The sequence below is a fragment of the Ovis aries genome, chromosome 17 (genome assembly GCF_016772045.2).
Source record: "Ovis aries strain OAR_USU_Benz2616 breed Rambouillet chromosome 17, ARS-UI_Ramb_v3.0, whole genome shotgun sequence".
Classification (NCBI taxonomy): domain Eukaryota; kingdom Metazoa; phylum Chordata; class Mammalia; order Artiodactyla; family Bovidae; genus Ovis; species Ovis aries.
In genome coordinates, this window is record NC_056070.1 from 62,395,123 (window position 1) to 62,416,140 (window position 21,018).

The window sequence follows — 21,018 nt, forward strand, 5'->3', positions numbered from 1 at the left end:
TGGTGATGTTACATGTGTTTTGTGGTCTCTTTACACACAGTTTAACCCCCTCCAAAGCTCTGTTTCTTTAGACTATCAGGCAGCAATATATTAATTTAAAAATCAGGAATAAACATAAGTAGAAAAACAGAAAACAAAGGAATAAGTATTAATACCAGTTGAACGCCACACTAGACAAGGTTGTCTCTTGCCTAAGTCCTCTCCTTCCCTCATGCACCACCCCCATGCATCCAAGGTGATCAGAGCACCCTGGATCAGATGTAGTCCCTTCCAAGAGAGCCCCCAAATAAAGAAGCCCCAAAGACTAGGCACTATGGAGTCTGAAGTGATGCTTCTTAAAATAGCTTTTTATTTAAAATCATTTTCTATTCATGAGTAGTAATGGTTGAGGCAAATTAGATTACTGAACAGATAACCTTCTTTAAATAATATGTATGAGTGGGATGAATGATCCTGTAGGTGCAAATAATAGTGTTTATCAGACAGTGCAGAGGGAGGATAGTATGCCGTGAAAAGTAATTTCAGATCAGAAATTGGCCCAACTAAAAGATGACATTCATAAGTATGATTCATGAGAAGAACTTATATAAAGTTGTTTTGTGAAATGGGAAAAAAAAGCAGAAGTGTAGAATAGTTTACATACGAGTTCACATATGAATATATAACCAAATTAATAAAACGAATACTGAAAGCATTGTCATCCTGTTCCTATGTTGGTATGTTTCTGTAGACCATCCCTGTCGAGTTAAAGGGTCCATCAATTCTCACTTCACCTTTGCTTCTGTGAGTGCCTCATTCCCACTCAGTGCTTGAGATATTTGATATTTTTGAACTCTTCCTCCAGTACACGTCTGCCTTTGGTTATCCTTGTCCTTCACCTGCTGCCTCTTATGATGCTGGCTGTCCTGGTGGTGGGGCCTCCGGTGGGGGCGCCGCCGGTGGGGGTGCCTCCGGTGGGGGTCCTGCTGGTGGAGGTGCCTCTGGTGGGGGTGCCCCTGTGGGGGGTACCTCTGGTGGGGGTCCCTGCTCTGGTGGGGGACCCTCCTCTGCCTCCTCTATTATCCCCACTGGGAGGAGCTCCATTATGAATACCTCACTACTGCTTTCCTCTGAATCCACCTCTGAGGTATGCGGTGGGGACTCTATTGTCTCCACTCCAGTCTTGATGCTAACAAGTAATACAATTACCAAAAATATTAAAAGTAACGATGGTAATATGAAAACAATGTTGCCCAAGTATTCAGTCTGAGAGCTACGAGTCTTAGAAGTTTCACTTTGCCCTTCACTTGAAAGTTGAATTGATGTGCTAGGAGGACCACTGTCCACACTACCACCGTCTCCTGGATCTTTGCAGTCAGGGGGCGCATAGCCTTCCTCACAATGGCAGTGCCTAAAATTGTTGCAAACTCCTTTCCCGTTACACAATTCTGTTGTCTCACAGCTGTACCCAAGTGAGGTGTGATCAGTACACAAGTGATTCATGCAGACTTTGTGTGGGGCACAGAGAGTGCCAGTGTGTGCATCTCCATCATCAGGGATATCAGCAGTGTCATAGGCATCCATGCTCCAGCACCAGCCATCGTTGTGAGCGACCTGGATCAGTGTATGATTGGGTTTGATTTGTGGCACCTCTCTAACATTTGTACATATAAGTTTCCCACAAAATATGTTATCACCTGCACACTTCAGATATGTTAACCTCGGTGAGCTGCTGGTACCACAGTTTCCAAACCGGTCCCCTCTTGTGTTCATTGAAACGTAACAGTTTTCTGGGGCGGACCTTGCAGGGGACCCGTAGATATCCATGCATTGATTGTCAGGGTTCTTACACCGACCTCCAGCACAGTAGTGAATTCTGTCACACACTGTGCCATCTAGCTATAGCTGTCTCTGGGACATTCTCCCGAGAAACCATTACAATACTCTGGGAGGTCACACTCTCCCAAAGCAGCACGGCACATGAATCCCTTGAATCTCAGGCGACATTTATCACAGCAGAGTCCATCACTACATTCTGCATGCTCTCTCAGCATACATCTGGTGTCACAGCATGGGTGCATTTCACACTTAGACCCACAGTCACACTGCTCAGGTCCTTCTACAATGCCGTCGCCACAGCGGGAAGCCCTCCGTAAGCGGCCTTTGTGCCCAGGCTTGTTAAACAGGCAGGCCCCCTTGTGTTCCCAGAGGAACTGGTGGAAGAAGTCAGAGCTGCAGTTGCTGAAGCCACTTCCTTTAGTGATGTTTTCATGCATGAGGCAGAAGGGCCTGTCTTTACAAATGCAGGCCGAATGGTCGTGCCGAATACCCAAGTTGTGTCCAAGCTCGTGGACCATGAGTGCTGCAAACAGGAGGACATCCTCGTGGTGGAAAGATTCCACGGCTGCTGCAAAATCACTGGAGCAGGCACCGCTGAGAAATGCCTGCCCCGTATCCTCCTTAGGATGCTGTCCCACGATCATGTGGGCAACATCATGCTTGACACGATGGAAGAGGTTCTCTTGTCTCCAGCTGTTGAAATTCCTGAGTGCAACTTGCAGGTCCACGGGGACCTCTGTGAGGTCCCCCTCAGTCCAAATCTCCATTCCAGCCAGCACCACCTCTATGTTTATTCCCCTTGTGAAGCTGTTGGCCAGAGCGATGATGTCCATTACTCTCTGGACTGTCTGCTTGACGTCACTGCCCCACATTTGGAACCGCTGGTTGTTGACCACGACAACCATCTCCACGTACTTGATATGTGACCACAAGTCGGATGGCACCTGCCAGCTGTGAGGCTTGCCGCTCTCCGGTCGCCGGCTGGTGGACGCCACTTGGCTGTCTTTGGACGTGACGCCACAGGAGACGCGAGCTTCGTGGGCCATGGCGTACAACACGTGTTCAAACCGTTTGGAAGAGTGCACGGGCTCAACGCCATAGGATTTTTCCTCCTTAATCAGGAGGCCCCTGAGGCCTGAACAGGTGTTGACAGAAACAAAAGAACCTGGGACTCCTTCTATGTAGCCTTCATAGTGACAGTCCTGTGAGACGGGAGGCATTTCTTGCCCCAGGATGCCATTGTGGTAGCTGAAGACCGGGAAGTTATCCACAAAATAGTCTCTCTTCACCGTCAGGTGAATCAGCTGCCTCTGGCCCTGCATAAATAGCACGTAGGAGAGCTTTTCCACTTGGTCTTCCCTTCCTTCCACTGTCAGACTCTTGGGAATGACTATTTCATAGGAAGAGTGATGTAGTGAGCCCAGGTCACCGTACAGGCTTGGCAGAGAAATCAGTACCAAGAACAACAGGATCCCCAACCTGGCACATGAAAGTCCTGGCACCGGGGCCAGCCTCAAGCCCTTCGTGTGAGGAGCCCAAGTTTGAAGCGCTCTGATAGCCTCAGACATAGCCACTTGCCTTTTCCACAGAGAAGGCAGTATAGAGGCAGAGTCTCTCACAGACGCTGCCACTGACATGGCCCTAGTGAATCAGTTGATGACGCAGGGCTTGTGTCCAGCAGCAGCAGCAGCTGCTCTCCCTGGCATGCTGAGACTGGGAAATTCAGTTGTCAGTCCCAGATCTATGCTGGCTCCCTTCTGGGTGGGTGCTGCCCAGCTCTTGTGTCTTACAGACCTTGGGGCTGTGTTTCTGTTGTTTTTCTCTCTTGGTCTTCAGTAGTTTCCTTACTATATGACCCCCTTCCCACAGCAACGGTTTTAATGGTCCATGGCTGTTTCCTCTACCCAAGTAGACAGCCTCCAATAGTTTCAAGTCAGTAATTTTACTCAAGCAAATTATCCTTGTCCTTAGCCCAGTCCATACTATTCCTGATATCCGTTAATCTGCTCATTCTCTGAAACCCAACATTCTGGCAGGAGGTCAGGGGGGAGGGGATGGGGATTCTTTGGGGATCCCAGAGCAGGATGATGTTCTTTGTTGCCCACTGTCTCTTTTCCTGGTATCTGTAGTACTGAGGATATTGTTTCTCAGTCCAATCCTCCTTTGTCAGGGTCTGCTTTTTTTGTTTAATTCAAGCAAACTTCTACATAGGTGCAGAAACTCTCCCTCATTCACTTTGGTTTATGACAGATGAGTTTTGAGATTTTATATCTACATGTAAACATAATTTTCCTCCAATAAGAATTCTGAATGTATAGATATACTAACTGTTGAATGAAAGAAGTTCAGTTTCACTATGGAGACTAACAAGTGACTAGGATCAAAGTTCAGTTTCTCCCAACATAAAAACAAACTCTGGAGTAAGACTAAAGTCTGAATAACCAGCTTATCTAGTTACCATTTCATCAAGAAAATAAAAATGCACTGTATGAGAATTTTTTTTAATATTTATTTTTTATTTATTTGGCTGCATAGAGTCTTAGTTGTGGCATGTGGGAACTAGTTCCCTGACCAGGGATCGAACCCAGCCCCCTTGTATAGGGAGCACAGAGTCTTAGCCACTGGACCACCAAGGAATTCCCTGTATAAGAATTTTTTAAAGACCTCTTTGCTTTTGTAACTAAAACTAAACCATAATGTCTATGAATGTCTTTTAACTTGATTTTCATGTTGATGTTATATTTAGTAGTATAGATTTAAAAGAAAAAAAGGGAAAAAAAGCTTCATCTATCCACATTCTTTGCCCAGTTATTCTTTTTTGCATCCTAATATCAACTAAGTAAGACTCTACATGTTTTATCTTGCATTAAAATAATTTTATATTAAGTCAAATACTTACAATATAAAACCTTCAAAATAAGGGTTAGGAATATAAGTACCGCACAAAAATGGAGAGATGCACTATATAATTTGAAAAAGAATGGTATACCAGATCTCAGGTATAAGCATGAGCACATGAAGTCATTAACCCTTTCCAGTTAATAATGTTTAATTCCTAACAGACAAGGAAATTTATGCATATCTAGCAAGAAAATTAATACCATCATATCACCCATTAAAAATTTACAGCAAAAAATGGTGAAATGATTTCTAGGTGTATTTCCTTTCTCCTTGTATTTTATATAAGAGAAAAGCCTCTTAAAATTATATAACTTGGAAACTATCTAGATTTTAGATGTTCCCCTGTTCTTGAGCAAACAGACAGGACAAATTTGATCAAGTCATTTTGTGGGACAAAAGAATCAAATCAATAATGAAAGACCACTTCTACTTTTTAAATAAATAAAAATATAATTAAAATTAAATATCCAGTTTTCCAAGTCTCAAATTGAAACACATTTTCATCAATACATACGTACGCAAGTATTCACACACAGGATCTGATTTAAATCATTTGACTTCAATAATTCCTTCAACTTGTTCTATCTCAAATGAATACAAAAACAAAATTCTTTTTAAAAAAGCATTTCTTCCTATCTGCATGTTTCAGACAGTTAACTTCTGACAAGTGTTTCCTAGCTTATAAAATACATTAGCCAGAAAAATACAAATGTTGTTCCACATCAAATAGATTAATAATTGTGGTAAAATCTAAAAGTGTTTGAGTGATAAGTAATGGTTATATAGTAAGCAGAGGGTTGGCAAATCATGTAGGAAAACTGAAGACTCCTCCTGCCTATGAGAACTATTCTTAGAATGGGAACTTTCTGCAGATACAGGCATTAGAGGGACAGGTCAAAAGAGACAAGGATGATTTTGTTTCACTTCCAGTACATGTTTTCTTTTATTAGCAAAACTGACTGGTAAAGTTAAAGCAGAATTTGCTACTGGCCTACAAACTCCCCATAAACAAAACCCCACTTTAAAGACCAAACAGTGCTGAGTCTTTTGGAAGCTCCAGTTTTGTCATGGAGCTCTGTGTCAGGTAGGACCCACTTTTAAACACCCTCTAGCGTATTCTATGGACTTTCCGAGAGGCTCAGTCGGTAAAAGCGTCTGCCTATAATGCAGGAGACCTGGGTTCGGTCCCTGGGTCGGGAAGATCCCGCTGGAGAAGGGAATAGCAACCCACTCCAGTACTCTTGCCTGGAAAATCCCATGGACCAACGGAGGAGCCTGGTAGGCTACAGGCCACAGAGTTGCAAAGAGTCAGACACAACTGAGCCACTTCACTTTCAGGGTATTCTAAAACTCTGAGCATGAACCTGTCTGGACACTCTACTCATTTGGGAGGCCAGTTTAATTCAGCCTAAAGAAACATGAGCAACCTCTGCTTAGAGTAAAAGGAAGCATCTTTTGGACACCCTTTTAGATCATACCTAAAATTCACCACACAGGGAAATCATCCTGAGCCTTTAGAAGACACCCAAATAACAAATTTGAGAAGTTAATGGTAGCCTAGTTCCTCTGCTAGAAGGTTCTTCTGAAGAAAAAGAAGAGTAACAAAGTTAGTTACTGCCTTCCTCACCCTAGGGAATACTGAAGGGAAAGTCACTTAGTTCTGTCCAACTCTTTGCAACCCCATGGACTACACAGTCCATGGAATTCTCCAGGCCAGAGAATTGGAATGGGTAGCCTTTCCCTTCTCCAGGGGCTTTTCCTAACCCAGGGATCAAACCTAAGTCTCCCACATTGCAGGCAGATTCTTTACAAGCTGAGCCATAAGAAAAGCCCACAAATACTGAATCTCTGCAATAAACTAAGAAACATAACAGGGATTCAGTTGTTCCAGAAACAAGTGCAGTTTTTCCTGACTGCAGAAAGTGATTTATAAGACTGCATTTCACTGAAAAACAGAATTCAACTTTTAATTCAACTCTCAGCTAAGTTTTTTGGTTTTTCTCTGCTGCCTGTTAGATTTTGCCATGTTTAAAAGTATTGAATTCTCCTTACAGGGTATCCATTTATAAGTTATCAGTCACCTGAGATTAGTGAGTCTTACCTCAAAAAATGCCTTGAATTAAAAATTCTCCAAAATATGAAGGAACTGATGTATAAGGTAATTGCTAAGAGATATTATTTTTATCATGTATTATTGCACTCATTCACACACATATGGGGTATACTAACCAAATGTCATCCTGAAGACATATTAGCAAAGTGGAAGAGTTAGAAAGTAAGTGAGCTCTGTGGGGTTGATTTCAATTGAAGAGAATGTGATGGGATGAAACTGAGTAACCAATCCTACTGAGTCTTTCCTTCTCTGTGAATTGGAGTTTGCCTATTAGCTCTCCCATTTATCAACACCGAACGAACAACCAAGAACTAGTAAATAAATAAAAATGGTTTGTTATGGAAGCCCATTGCACAATAGCACAGTAGAAAAGCACTGAGCCTTGTTCCTATTCAAGTATCTGACCTCTGGGCCAAAACCATGCTTCCTGAAAATGAAGAGTGCTAAATAAAATACATGCAGTCCAGGGGATGCCAACATGAAACCCAGGCAGAAACGTTAGAGAAAAAAGGTAGCTTTAAGACAGAAACCTGGCCCATCTTAGATGCTAACCCAGTTGTTGTTGTTCAGTCACTAAGTCATGTCCAACTCTTTGTGACCCCCATGGACTACAGCACACCAGACCTCCTTGTCCCTCGCTATCCCTCAGAGTTTATCCCTTCAGAGTTTACCAAGTTCATGTCCATTGAGCCGGTGATACTATCCAAGCATCTCATCCTCTGCCACCTTCTTCTCCTTTTGCCTTCAATCTTTCCCAGTGTCAGGGTCTCTTCCAGTGAGTAAGCTCTTCACATCAGGTGGCCAAAGTATTAGAGCTTCAGCTTCAGCATCAGTCCTTCCAATGAATATCCATTAGTCCAGTTTTTATGACATGTAACTTTCTCAGAAAAATCATTCCATAAAAGGAGTCAGAAGAACAGGAAAAGGAGGTAAGAAGCAATGGAGCTGGTGAGGGCTTCAGGAAATGGGGAGTACAAGGTAGGACCTTGAAGGAAGTGACAGGGCTGAAGCTCTGGTTAAACATGAAAGAATAAACTCAATAGAGAATCCTATTAAAGAAACACACCAATACCTTTTAACAAATACGACAATAAAGAAATGGGACCACTTTTCCCTAGGGAATTAGGGAGAAGAGAAACGAGGACTCAGCTCCCTGCCTCTTCCATCACAGGAGTTGGCACCCTCTGAGTTCCATCTGGCAGTTTGCAACGGATCCACAAAAAATTCTTGGCACCAGAGCTAATCCACCAACAGTGCAGAGAGGAAATACACAGGGCAACTGAAACCAGATTCCACAGTACTTGATTCAATTGTTTACTAAGCAGAGAGGTCAAAATAGTCAGTCCTTTGCCTACCACTGGCAAATGGTTTTTGTATGCTTTATTACAAATAAAACAATCTTGCTTGACAGTACCGTCAGCTTTACAACAGATGACTAAACAATCCTAAAGTAATAGTATATCTCTAGGAACTGAGCTTTTCTTAAAACAAATGAACTATATATACTATTAGTAAATCCTGTATCTAAATTTATATAGCATCTTTAAGCAGTGTGGAAATGAAATTATGATTTATTAATTTACATAAAAATTATACATTAATGAATAAATCTTCAAATTTTTTAAAAAACAAAGTCTGAAGCTGTCATTATTGGGATTCGTGGGAAGTGGTTTGCTCTTCTATCACTTGCTTCACAATTTCAGCCAGTTTTAATCGATCTACTTTATCAGTGAATCCACGACCTGAAACTCAAAAAAGGAAAAGGTGAGTCTCCAAACTATTGGGTAGGTGGTAAGATTCTTGACAGGGACCCAATAAGGTACACCTCACTAGTGTCAAATTCACCTTCACCAATGGAAGAACCATCACCAACACTGTTCACAAGCAGTTCAAGTCCCCCATTTTTCAGGTAGAGTTGAGCAGCTTATTAACCTGGTCATAAAAATCCAGTGTTCAGTACAACAGCACAGAAGGAAACCACAAAGAGGGAGAAGTTCTTTGTAATATGTGTCTACAACAGAACTCATATCCAAACTATATAAAGAACTCGTGCACGTTTATAAGAGAGGTACAAGTCAACAGAAAACTGGGCAACAGAATAGGCACTTCACAAAATCTAAGTGGCCAGTAAACATTAAAAAGTGCTTACGCTTAAAAGTCATCAGGGAAAGGCAAAGTAAAATGACACTGCGATACCAATAGTACTTACTAATTAGAATGACTAAAATGAAAAAGACAATAGCAAGTGTTGGTGTGGATACAGAATAATTAGAACCCTCAAACCCTGCCAGTGGAGGTATACATTGGTATGACAACTTTGGGAAACTGGTGGCAGTACCTTCTAAAGCCAAACAGATGAATATCCCCATGAACCAGCAACTCTAATTCTAGATACGTAAGAGAAATGAGTTCCCTGATGATCCAGTGGTTGGGTGTCTGCCTGCCAATGCAGGGGACATGGGTCTGATTCCTGGTCCAGGAAAATCCCACATGCCACCAGGCAACTAAGCCCATGAGCCATAGCTACTGAAGCTCACACACTTTGAGCCAATGCTCTGCAATAAGAGAAGTGAAGCCACCGCAATGAGAAGCCTGTGCACTTCAACCGGAGAGTAGCCCTCGGTCACTGCAACTAGAGAAAGCCTGCGTGAAGCAATGAAGACCCAGTGCAGCTAAAAATAAATAAACGGAAATAAATAAATCTTAAAAAGAAGATATATGCTAGAGTGTTCAGAGCAGTGCTTTCCTTAATTACCAAAACCTGGAAACAACCCACATATCCATTCAACAGCAGAATGGATAAATACAAAAACTATTTATGTGGTATATATATATGGAAGAAAAAAAATATGAATATATCGAGAGAACATATGTACATTTACATATGTATATAAAAATGAGAAATGAATTGCTACTACACATAACAATATGGTTGAATCTCACAAACATTGACAAAAAGAAGCCAGATACAAAAAAACATAGATTTGTCTGATTCCATATACATAAAATACAAAATCAGGCAAAACTGATATATAGTGCTAGAAATTGGGCTCATAATTACCCTGTGGGGAAGGAGGTAGTACAGGAGGGCACATATTCCAGTGCTGGTTATGTGAGAATGTTCACTTTGTGAAAATTTACTGGAAGTGTGCACCTCAAATGTGGTCACTTTTCTGTATAGATTATTTCAAAATCTTTAAAAAGAAAATCCTATAGAAGCTAATTTCCAAGTACAGAAATGGCTGGACTAGCTTTTGGACTTCTCATGTCCAAAAACCAGGCTCCCTGCCTTGAGCATCTTAGACCTGAAGTCTAGCCTACTATGCTAGAAGACAATACAAAAGCAGCTCAAAAAATACACCTCTGCCTTTGCCTGTGGGGAAAAAAATTCAACGAACAGCAGATTTGGGACACTCTGCTCTTTAGTGTAACAGGTCTTCTCTAAGCTGAGCAGATCTGCAGGGTGGACTCTGCAGTACTTTACCCTCTTTCTCCCCTTCAGACTGAACTGCTCTTTAATGATGCAGTTAAAAGCTCAGGTATCTGGAAGGAGTTCTGAGATCTGATGCTTTGTTTTTGCCCAAGTGGTATGTGATGGGGGCTCTGGACAGCAATGAATCTGCAACACACAATTCATTTGAACTCTGGAAAACAAGCAAAAAGGCCGGATGTCTAGATATGCCTGGGTAGTTACTGCAGGATTAACTCCGTCTCCCACAATACTCCACTCACTCTCCAGCCCTACTTCACCTGAACACAGCCCCAGCTCAGCCCCCAGAGATCCTACATAATCTAAACACAAATAATTCTCTGCATTCCTGGGGAAAGGCATAATTAAGGCTCCTACCATTCCAGCTGAAGCTTTGCAGAGTATCTCTGAGGAGTTTGCATTCCCGATTATACTTCCAAGCTTCCTGCACTACTTCATTCAGCTTTTCATCTTCATTCTCTCCTATTAATAAAGGTGAAAAAGAAGTTGCATTCCTCTGCAGCATCATGGGGTTTTATTGTCAAAGATGGAAGGACAGGATGTCCAACTTTATTGAGAAAGTGATCATAAAAGGTGCGAGCTTTTCCAGATTATCATTACTGCTAGTTCCTACATTACATGTAGACTACTTCTGGTTTCTGAATTCTTCCTACCCTGACCACCTGACAGACATCCCCTGAGGCCCCCAGAGTCTTAGCCCTGGGGGATGGGAAGTAGGCATTGTTGGGCTATTGCTGATCAAAAACACCTGGTTAACCTACAAGATCATGAGAAGGAAGAACGAGGCTGAGTGGGCTACCTTCTTTCTCCTAAGCTCATTTCCTACTCTGGAAGGCTACCTGAGGTACACTATGTGAGCTCTCTTAAAACCTAAGGAATCTAGGAAGACTGGTCAGCTCAGTAGTTTTCAGGCCTACAACATGAAGTATCTCATTCATCTGCTGAGAAAAGCCCGTCCTATCCCATTAAGTGGAAAGAGAACATATTTAAAGAGAGCTCTCACTCAAAAGACATGTATATAAGTCCCAGTCTGCCTGGAATACCAGTAGCCGCCAGGGCCACTTCTGAACTTGGAAGGTCTTCTCTTTATATTCACAAGTTAATGACAGCCTTGTACTCTAGATATGGCGTTTCTCAACCTTCCTGACCTTCCCAACCTAATCCTGACCCTGTTCACATTTTCCATCCTCTATCCTGTTATCTCATTAACAAACTAAGAAAATACAAAATTACATGTTATGTCTGAAACTGCCAATTAAACGCAAACTAGAAATTTCATAGGAAGCCAAAGGTGGGGCAGAACCTGCGCATTTCTGAGTGCGCACCGTCCCCTCTTCAGTGGGCTGAGTGTGTAAGGCACTTAGAGGCGAGACAGACACTTCAGATTGACCCACTCCCCCAGCCACGCGCACACGCACACACAGCCACGCACAAAGCAGAAACGGTGTGACCTTTACCAGCCTGGGGGAGGATACACTGAGCAATCACGTCGCGGAGCTTTTCCAAGGCAACATTGGAATCCTCAGCTCCATTCTCACGGTCATGGATGTAAACACCATCCTTTGGTTTGGTGCTTTAGAAGTTTGGGAAAGAGGTAGGAACAAAGTGAGACCCCAAAACCCAGCTCTTCATGGATGTTAACTCTAAACACTAAACATAAGGCAAGATTTTTCAGATAAAATTTTAATTATAAAGTATCTCCAACTTCTGATGCTATTTAAAGAACTTATCCTTTCCACACTCTTAAGAGGCAAAAAAGGGCAAGACCCTTGGCTGACCTTTCAGAACCCTGTCCTTGGCCACACCAGCCATGAAGGGAGAATCGAGGAAGTAAGTTCAGTTACCCAAGTAATTTCCTCTTCCTTAGAATGGGGTTGTTCACAGAGTGCAGGGGTTTGAGGCTGACTTTTAGTTCCTGGATCCGCATGTTGGCCAACTGTTCCGCATGGGCCTGCTGGATCCCTGCAACCACCGCCTGAATGCAAACACTGGTGTCAGTTTTTCATATTCATTTCTGGGCACCTAAAAAACCAATCTAACAGAGAAGGAGAATCTCTAAAAGAACTAAGCAGGTAATTTCAGTCTTATACTTGGAAGTATACAAATTCTGAAAAGGCAGAGGACTCTTCCCCATGGGTCAGCAGGGCCCAGGAAATACTAGGCCAGCCAAGGGCCACACAACAGCAAGCCCTTCTTCCCTGCAGGGGGACAGAAAGGCAAGTAAGAAAAACAAACAAGGCTCATGCTCATAGTCATTGGCAAGGGCAAGTGTAAAGAGAGTCATACATGTACATCAAGGGAAAGGCTGGCCGGCTGCTGCCTGAGAAGACTCCCTGACTGGCATTTATTCGCTTCCCTCAAGGTGGAAACAGTCACCTCAGCCCCAATGACTCAGAACCCCAAGTATTTCACCTGGTGAGCATGGAAGACCCTCGCAGACTCTTCTATAAAGCCAGTCAATTAATTTACAATGAAAAATAACTCATAAAGTCTAGCACTCTTCAAGTCTGTCTTTATGACCAGTGTGTTCTCTCACTATGGGCAGACCAACAAGGGAAAGCAAAAACCTTGGTAAGAATGAGATGATCCCACTTTTGTATTTTAAAAAAAAAAAAAGGACAAACTGTGTGAATGTGTGTGTCTCTCCCCAGAAAAAGATCAGGAAGGATACATCAAGTCACAGATCACCTCACCTCTCAGGGCTGAGACTGGGACAGGGTAATTAAAAGGAACTTTTGCTTTTTATTTTATATACCTCTGTGTTATTTGAAAGAAAAAATATACTTCCTTGGTAAGCACACAATTAGATCCGGAAGAGTTCAAACTCTTTGAAGTAAACTACAGTAATTGGCCCTGGCTACCCATCTCCAGACCCGTGCATCTATTTCCTTCTTATCAGAGATAGCCCAACCAAAGAGATGGGAACCCTGCAAGGTCACGAGCTCAGACTCCATCTCCTAGCCACAGCCGAGATGGACACTATTCAGCTTCTGCATGTGGCCATTTTTTCTTCTCTTCCAAAGGTGACCAGCCTGCATCTTGACCACATCATTTCTTTCAAAATGGGAATACACTGTCACACTCCAGTTCCACCTTAAAGGCCTTTTTCTTCATTAAGATTATGCATATTCAAACTTGGCTTAGTTAGATACTAATCTTAAAGTAACTCCAGAAGACAATCTTCTTCATTTCCAACATCCTGAGGGAAACCACGCTGTAACACTCAAGAGCTGACAGTCAGAGGATATAAGTAATCCTGTATTTGGGACTGACCAAACAAACTATTTCTGGGTTATTGGATACTTTTAAACCAGGAAAACAACTGCACACAGATCAGGGATAGCAGAAAACTCTGTTCCTTCTAGTTCTCCTTTCTCTTCTCGTACTCCAGCTAAACTAAGGGAGGTCCTAGCATTCCTTTCTCCTATTCACTTATTCTGTCACGCCTCAGCTCCATCCCTTCTAAGTGAGTAACTCTAGTCTGCGACACTGCCTTTACCTTTCAGCCACACTCTGAATCCACACCACACAATCTCATTCATTTGAATGTCCATCTACCATCAAATAATAGTGAAAATCTAAACCCGGCTCATTTCTGATTTCCCTGTCAGTGGTATCACCAGATATGCCACTCACTGTCCCCTTATCTCTAGTCAGTCACCAAAAATTGTTGAAATTTGTCTTCAAAAATATTGAGCCTATTCATTCATCTCTACCTCTCTGCTCCTAGTGCAGCTTTCCAGCTTCTAGATTACTGTAGTAGTATTAGATTGGTGAGTCTGCAAGTCTGACTAACCATCCCTACCCTAAATATCTTCCCTGTAGCAGAACTCTTCTCAGAAATCTGTACGAGCCTCTCAATTAGGTCCTACTAAGACTTACACCCCTCTGTCTACTTTCAAAGCCAGGCCCTTCCCTATCACACCCATTTCACCAACTTCCCATTAATGAAATCAGGCTGTTTTTCCCACTGATGGATTTCAGCCTCTAATTTTTCGCTCATGTTGTCCATAATATGTGGGCACATGTGCTCTCTACTCCAGTTCTTCCAAGGCCAGCTCACAGCTAAACATGTAAAGGGGTTTAAAAGTGCCACACAATAGTTAGTAACTGTGATGGGTTTTGCCTTCTCTTTGGGAACCCTTCCCTAATTACAGCCCTTCAAAGATGTCTTCTTTTTCTGAATTCCCATAAGAATTCACAGAAAATTTAGCATGCAAAAGCTCTGATGTCTGAGAGTATTCCCTCTTTGTTTTGTATTTATTGGTGTTTCTAACCAGTCTTATTTAAACCCCTTGGGCAAAAGGATGGTTGATGTCTGATACTGCTCTCTGCCTCAACCCCACAGCACAAATGTGGAAGAGGATACTTTGAATGTTCCCTTAGTGTATGTACCAGGCTTTGATCTGGTCTTTATGGAAGGAAGCTCCTTGTTTCCAATCCTGATCTTCAGGAGACCAGAGATGTTTCTCTGGGAAAGACAGTGCGCTCTGCATTGTTTTGCCTTTAACCCCCTCACTGAGTCAAGCCCCAGCATTCCTTCCCAACACCACCATTTTGGCCAACAACATAAGCATCATTCAGAACCTTATCCATCATCAGTTGAGCAGAGGGTAGCACATTATCCAGGGCCTCAGTTGAGTTGAGCCAGGGGTGGTCCAGCACTCCCTCGATGGTAAGTCTTTCCTCTGGTTTGACCTTCAAGAGCCTGTGGAGAAAAGGCCAAAAGGGCTGCCATGCACAGTTGCTTCCAGAAGGCCATAAAGTTCCCGAGCCTGGCTCTAGTCAGCTCCAGCTTCTGACTTTCTACTTTCTGCCAACTCTTACAGCCTAGGCTTTCTGCAGGACAGAGGTGAGATTCTCTTCCCTAACTGTTAGTTGTGAGGGCGCTGTGTCCTTAGGCAGTCCTTTCTCTACTAAATAAATTGAGATTAAAAATGGTAGGAAAAGGCTTAATCCAGTGATACCTCAGACTGAGTTCTAGGTTCAGTAAGGTAATCAATCTTACATATGGCTCACAGTTCCTGAGACACTGAATCCCCAGACTAATGTTTCTAGGACAGTGGGCTATAATTTCCAGAAGGGACTCAAAGTACTCTTTTGGCCAACAGTGGCTGTAAAATTAGTTAAGCGATCATACAGTTCTGAAAATCCAGATTGCTACTTGTGATAAAACTTTTAGATAGCACCATATGGCAGCACACGAACCCTGAGCCATTTCTCCGAAGACATTCTAAGCTAAAAATCTAATATCTGAGAAGGGAACAGCATTTCTTTCTAAGCCTAATGTATTGTCTATACCATCAGCTTTTGACCACAGTTCTTTTCATCTTGTACATTCATACCGATGCAATTCCTAGCTTACCCCAGCATATTCCCTGGACCTTTTACAGCACTCCTTCCAAATACATAGCCTCCCATTCCAAACATCAGTCAGGACAACGTGCCTACTTGCTCTTTCATGTTCTCTGTAACTTTCTGGATCATTGTGAACAGCTTCAGATTCTAAAGAAAGGATTATTTAGAAAAGACCCTCAATGCTGAGAGAAGATAATCAATGTTACTCTAGTGACAGGGGAAATACACTCTATAGAACTGCAGAGAACCACTTAGAGGATATCGATGTTTTGGTTAAGTAGCTGAGAATACAGCATGGAAAGAACATGGGAAGACAGATTTCAAATTGCCTCCACCCTCCTAAAACACGTTCACTTGGATACTTAAGAAATGAATCCCTTTTTATGTACATGAATACCTAACCAACAGGACAAGTTCACTTCTGAAAGAGAGTAATCTGCATAGAGAAATAGCTGTACTATTAGGAGACAGTTCCCAGGTACTGCCCCTTTAATGCTTATCTTTATCACATTACAGATGAAGAAACTGAAATCAAGAGGAGCAATTACTCAGTGAAGAGCAAAGTAGTAATGTCAGAAGAGCGCATAAGTCCCAGGCAGCAGATCCCCTGGCACAGGTGGGCAGAAAAACCGAGCACACCTCCTATGTAGGCCTGACTTCTTAGTAACTTCAGCTAAGGAGCTGGAGCACGTGCCCATGTGTGAGGTCATTCTTGGGGAAGATATGTTGAAAGGCACTACCATGTCTGTAGGTTTCAGGTGATTTCATGGCCTGTAGTCAGAGCATGCTTATTAATAACAGACTCCTATCTTAATTAAACGCAGTTCCACCTGCCTCAGAAACTGGGTCCACAGAGGCCTCAACCCAAGCCCCTCCTGAACAGCAGGACAGAACAGTGTCCGCCTGAGGAAGGCGGCCCAGGGAGCCTGCCGCTGTGGCCACTCGCGCCTCACATCACAGCTGTGCGCTGCTCTGTAAGAAACAAAGGACTCTGAATGTCATGTGTCCCTCATCCACTCACTTAGCCCTAGTCCTTTTGAACCTTTCTATCTCTATATGTCAGAGCAACCAACTAGCAGCAGGGAGGCCAGGGTGGGATTGAGGTCCTGGACAACCAGTCACACTCCCACAGTAGCTAAGGGAGGAAAGGACAAAAGCGTCGTGGCCATTCCGGCACCCTAGTTCAGCTTCCGGCATCATGTCAGTGCCAAACGACTGGCCTCCGTGCAGGAAGGATGCACCGGGGGTTACCATTTAAAGTCTGAATTAATGCTAACGGATACAGTGGCTACCAAGGGACCTGGATTCAACCCTAGGGACAAATTCTAGGAATGCAACAGGAGGGAGTACAGCTCCAATTTCACCGAGATGTGGATACTGAGAACTCTCATTTCAGACTCCAGGACAGATTTTCTGTGATGATAAAAATGAGAAGGTACATGCCTGCAAAACAAAGAATTTTCTCTACCCAACATTGCTTTGCATTCCACCACTTTTAAGGGCCCCACCCAGTGGCCCAGAGACTCACTTTCTCACAACATCTTTGGCCATCTCTGAGATCTGGCTCCACTCTTCCTCCGGGAACTCAAAACTGCCTGTCATGATTTTTCTCCGCATATCCTTTGGGATAGTCCGGCTATGGTGTTTGGAGTAAAAAGGAGGGTATCCGCACAACATCACATAGATAATCACCCCTAGGGACCACAAGTCACAGCTCTGAAAGCAAAAAGAAAATGGTCACTCATACCAGAGGCACAGCTCTAAAATAAAGCCCCCAGAACTGACCCAAAAACAGCCCTTGATACCCACAGGCTGATATCACCAAGAATCACTTATCAGAGACTGGAAAAGTTTCGGGAAGTCTTAAGAGAATTAACCTTTCTATCATTTGTTATCTGCTATCAATGCTACATATATGCACATCATATACACAAAGCCAATCTGGGGTAAAAAGTCACTTTTATTCTCACTGCCGAGGCCCAAGCTGCTATCTGACTGTTGGGTACAGAGAAGACACTTTGATCCCAGCCAGAAAAGTAATTGATGTAAGCCAGCTGTTGTGAAACATGTCCTCTGGCCACCTGGGCGGGTTGAGGGTGCAGGAACAAATAGCTAGGATGCAGATGGGCTGATCCCATAAAACAGCACCAGTCATTTTATAAAGGCTCACAGCAGTTTGACACAGATGAGGGACAAGCACGGTAAGGAAGAATGGGAGGTGGAAAGCAATCCTTTGGCCAAGGACTCACTGTGCCCATGTGCAAAGCCACTCTTGGGGAAGATATTTTGAAAGGCACTACCATGTCTGTAGGTTTCAGGTGATTTAGTCACAGCATGCTTATTAATAACGGACTCCTATTTTAATTAAACACAGTTCCACCTGTCTCAGAAACTGGGTCCACAGAGGCTTCAACCCAAGCCCCTCCTGAACGGCAGGACAGAACAGTGTCCGCCTAAGGAAGGCGGCCCAGGGAGCCTGCCGCTGTGGCCACTCTCGCCTCACATCACAGCTGTGCGCTGCTCTGTAAGAAGCCTGGAAAAGGAGGTACCTCAGGTACTCTCAGCCATGTCTTGGCATCATCCTACTAATAGAGATTCATAAACGACATGGCCCATGCTGTAAAACAATTATAAAATCATAGAGGTGAAAAGAAATCTTAAAAATTCAAATGTGGAAAATAAGTTCCCATGAGAAACTGGTGCTACAGAGATCTTGTCACATCTAGGGTCATCTGTCAAGAGTGGAACTAAGCACACCAACCAACAACATGCAGCAGACTGGGGCTGGAGTCACTGCAAGCATCCTGCCTCTTTTTTTTTTTTTTAATTAAGATTGATGTAATTAGTTTTTTAAAATTTAACTACCTCTTATTACATTATTTTTCTTTAAATTACTTGCAAATGAAGCATTCAGTGTTCACTCAGTTGCCAATGTAAAGATTATAACTAGATGAATATATATACACATTCAAAAATTATTATGAGCTTATTATTTTAATATATTATTCATCTGTGGAGTGTAAATTTTATGGATGCCAAGCAAATTTACAAACACCACTAGATTCACAAAACAAGAGTAGGAAGAGGAGAAAAAAATAGTACTGGGAAATAATGTATCACACAAGAATCCATTGTATTCATGCTGAGAATATTGTATCAAGTAAATTCCGATCTCTGTTAGCTAAGTGTTTTTACCACTCAATTCCTGCCCACTGTGGGAAGCAGGAAGCAGTTTCTAACTGATAACTATCATCAGCCTAGCCCTCACTTCCAACCTTCACTACATAAGGACATAGCAGCCTATAGTTTGTAGAGCAAGAAGGTGTGGAACAGTAAGTACTTACTTGGGGACTGAACAGGGTTAATCATGAAAGCAGAGTGTAGAGTTCCAGTCACGTTGGGCCAGTGCCGAGTGGAGGGTGCTGAGAGCCACAGGAGCCTGTGTGCCCTCTGATACATGTGTCTGCGTGTGTCTGTGCATATGTGCGTGTGGTAGGAATGTGGGGGCCCTCTAGGGTGTGTGACCAGGAGGAGCTGGCCTGCCCTTTTGCCATCCTCAGCTCCCTCCCTGTCATCTGTATCTCCCTGAGTCCCCAAGCAGCATCATTCTTTTTTGATCCACTCTGTGACTCCAGGATCTCTAGGACTTGTTTCAAGAGGCCTTAAGCCTCTTATACTTTAGAACAGAGAGGCCTGATGTGTAGGCTACAGGTAACAACGGTGATAGGAACAGGTACCACTCAGGACACTTGCCTTGTGTGTTAGACACTGTTCTAAGTTGGGTATTTTATGGGGTTAGAAAGAATGGCACCATAAATGGCCAAGGAATATTCTGTGAAATGGCCTCCACCTCAAAAAAGCAGGACAAACGTATCTTTTAAATGTGATCAGTGGACTGTACAGCTAGTCAAATAAATAACCTCCAGGTGACCACAGCCTTGGTTCCTGCTGCAAAACCTGAACTGGTATGAATCTTACTTCATCAGACAGAAACTTGAATTTCAAATACTCTTCTGCATAGGTAGCTTCTTTCAGCTTCTCAGGCGGCAATATAATATCAAGGAATAAAAAGAGAATCTGCTACCTTCCCAAAAGACCACAAACACCACACAGGAGAATACAGGCTTCACCCAAGGGGTAGAGATTAGTTTTTCTTCTCCTACCTTGTTATAAGTGTAGGGTGTTGGCGAGGTAGGTATGATGCCAGATTTCTCCTTCTGATGCCTTCTCTGGGCTTCCAGTACCTGTCAGAGTCACACCAAAGGGGACAATTTACTGAACCTCACATCAGTGACCTGCAGCTTGAGACAGACTGCTATGTTAGAAGGCTGAAGAGGGTAGCCACTGGAAGTTAACAATCAACAATTTTTTAAAATTCTAAATACTTTCAAAAGCCTTTTTTTCTCTCTTACTATCAGCAACTTATCAGTATTTGCCTAGGTCAAGGACGTGAAGATTCAGTCCCTGAAGGAGATTTACTTCTTCCTGAGATTACTTTTCCCTAGGGGCGTCTCTTAAGGCCTCGGCAAGCAGTGAACAAGCAGACTTGCTGGTCGGTGGCTCAGGCTCAAGGTATCTGCTGCCATGAAGCACTGTGATCGTCACACAGGTCTGGGTGCTAAGTGCTGCACGGAGGTAACCGCTGCCATCCTTGGGGCCACCACTGCGGCCCAGCTCTCCACTGCCATGGGGATTAGGGCTCCTGGGGACACAAGACTAAAGAACCCCACAGGGTTCCGTGACGAAGACACGATCCTGCAGCTCCCTGCCAGTAGGTGTCATCCTTGTACCCAGACACACTGCTGCTGCCTGGGACTTCGTGGCCACAGGACCACGCTGCTGACAGCAGGCACTGAAAACTGTCACACCTTGGCCAGGGGCCACACTGCCACCTTGGGCAACCTTGCCTAGGCCACCTCTGATGCCACCTCTAAGGCCTACAGCTATCTTACACCTGACCTCTTGAAGGTGACAGTGCTCACTAAAGTACCCTATCAGGAATTCACTGACTATCTTGTAAAGACCCACACTACCGTCTCTGTGGAGAAAGGACCCGGGCTCATGTTCTCACACAAGAATAATAAAGTGAATTAATTAAACCTAAAAAAGAAAATACCACTTATTACAGCATTAAAAATATTAAGGATAAATCTAAAAAGAGATGTGAAAGATTACACTGAAAACCAGACAGATTGCTGAGCAAAACCAAAGACAAAAATAAATGGAATATAGCCTGCTTATGGGTCAGAAGGCTTGATGCTGTTATATTGTCAGTACTCCCATACTGAACTATATGTTTCAAACAACACTAGTCAAAATTCCAGCACACTTTCTTGTA

The 21,018-nt window shown here is 43.2% G+C and overlaps 2 protein-coding genes across 8 annotated transcripts in view; both read right to left on the minus strand.

Annotated features, from left to right (window-relative positions):
- Positions 1-326: 326 nt before the first annotated feature.
- On the minus strand, positions 327-4,314 carry LOC101110970 (disintegrin and metalloproteinase domain-containing protein 1a-like). Its single transcript, XM_004017602.6, is given in 2 exon segments — positions 327-1,880; positions 1,883-4,314. Coding segments are annotated over 2 exon segments (2,565 nt in total). The 5' UTR covers positions 3,456-4,314; the 3' UTR covers positions 327-888.
- Positions 4,315-5,148: 834 nt separating this feature from the next.
- MAPKAPK5 (MAPK activated protein kinase 5) overlaps positions 5,149-21,018 on the minus strand; it is a 32,774-nt gene continuing 16,904 nt past the window's right edge. For 2 of the 7 annotated variants that reach the window (XM_042234068.2, XM_012097900.5), the window contains 7 exons: positions 19,844-19,924; positions 17,209-17,396; positions 14,910-15,030; positions 12,167-12,297; positions 11,774-11,895; positions 10,680-10,784; positions 5,149-8,574 (listed from right to left, as the gene is read on the minus strand). In XM_042234068.2, coding sequence (XP_042090002.1) covers positions 8,480-8,574; positions 10,680-10,784; positions 11,774-11,895; positions 12,167-12,297; positions 14,910-15,030; positions 17,209-17,396; positions 19,844-19,924 — 843 coding nt within the window. In that variant the 3' untranslated portion in view covers positions 5,149-8,479. Of the gene's footprint in view, positions 8,581-8,743; positions 8,765-10,679; positions 10,785-11,773; positions 11,896-12,166; positions 12,298-14,909; positions 15,031-17,208; positions 17,397-19,843; positions 19,925-21,018 lie in introns of those variants that run through there. The other 5 variants (XM_012097899.5, XM_027956608.3, XM_004017408.6 and 2 more) reach the window with 4 other exon arrangements.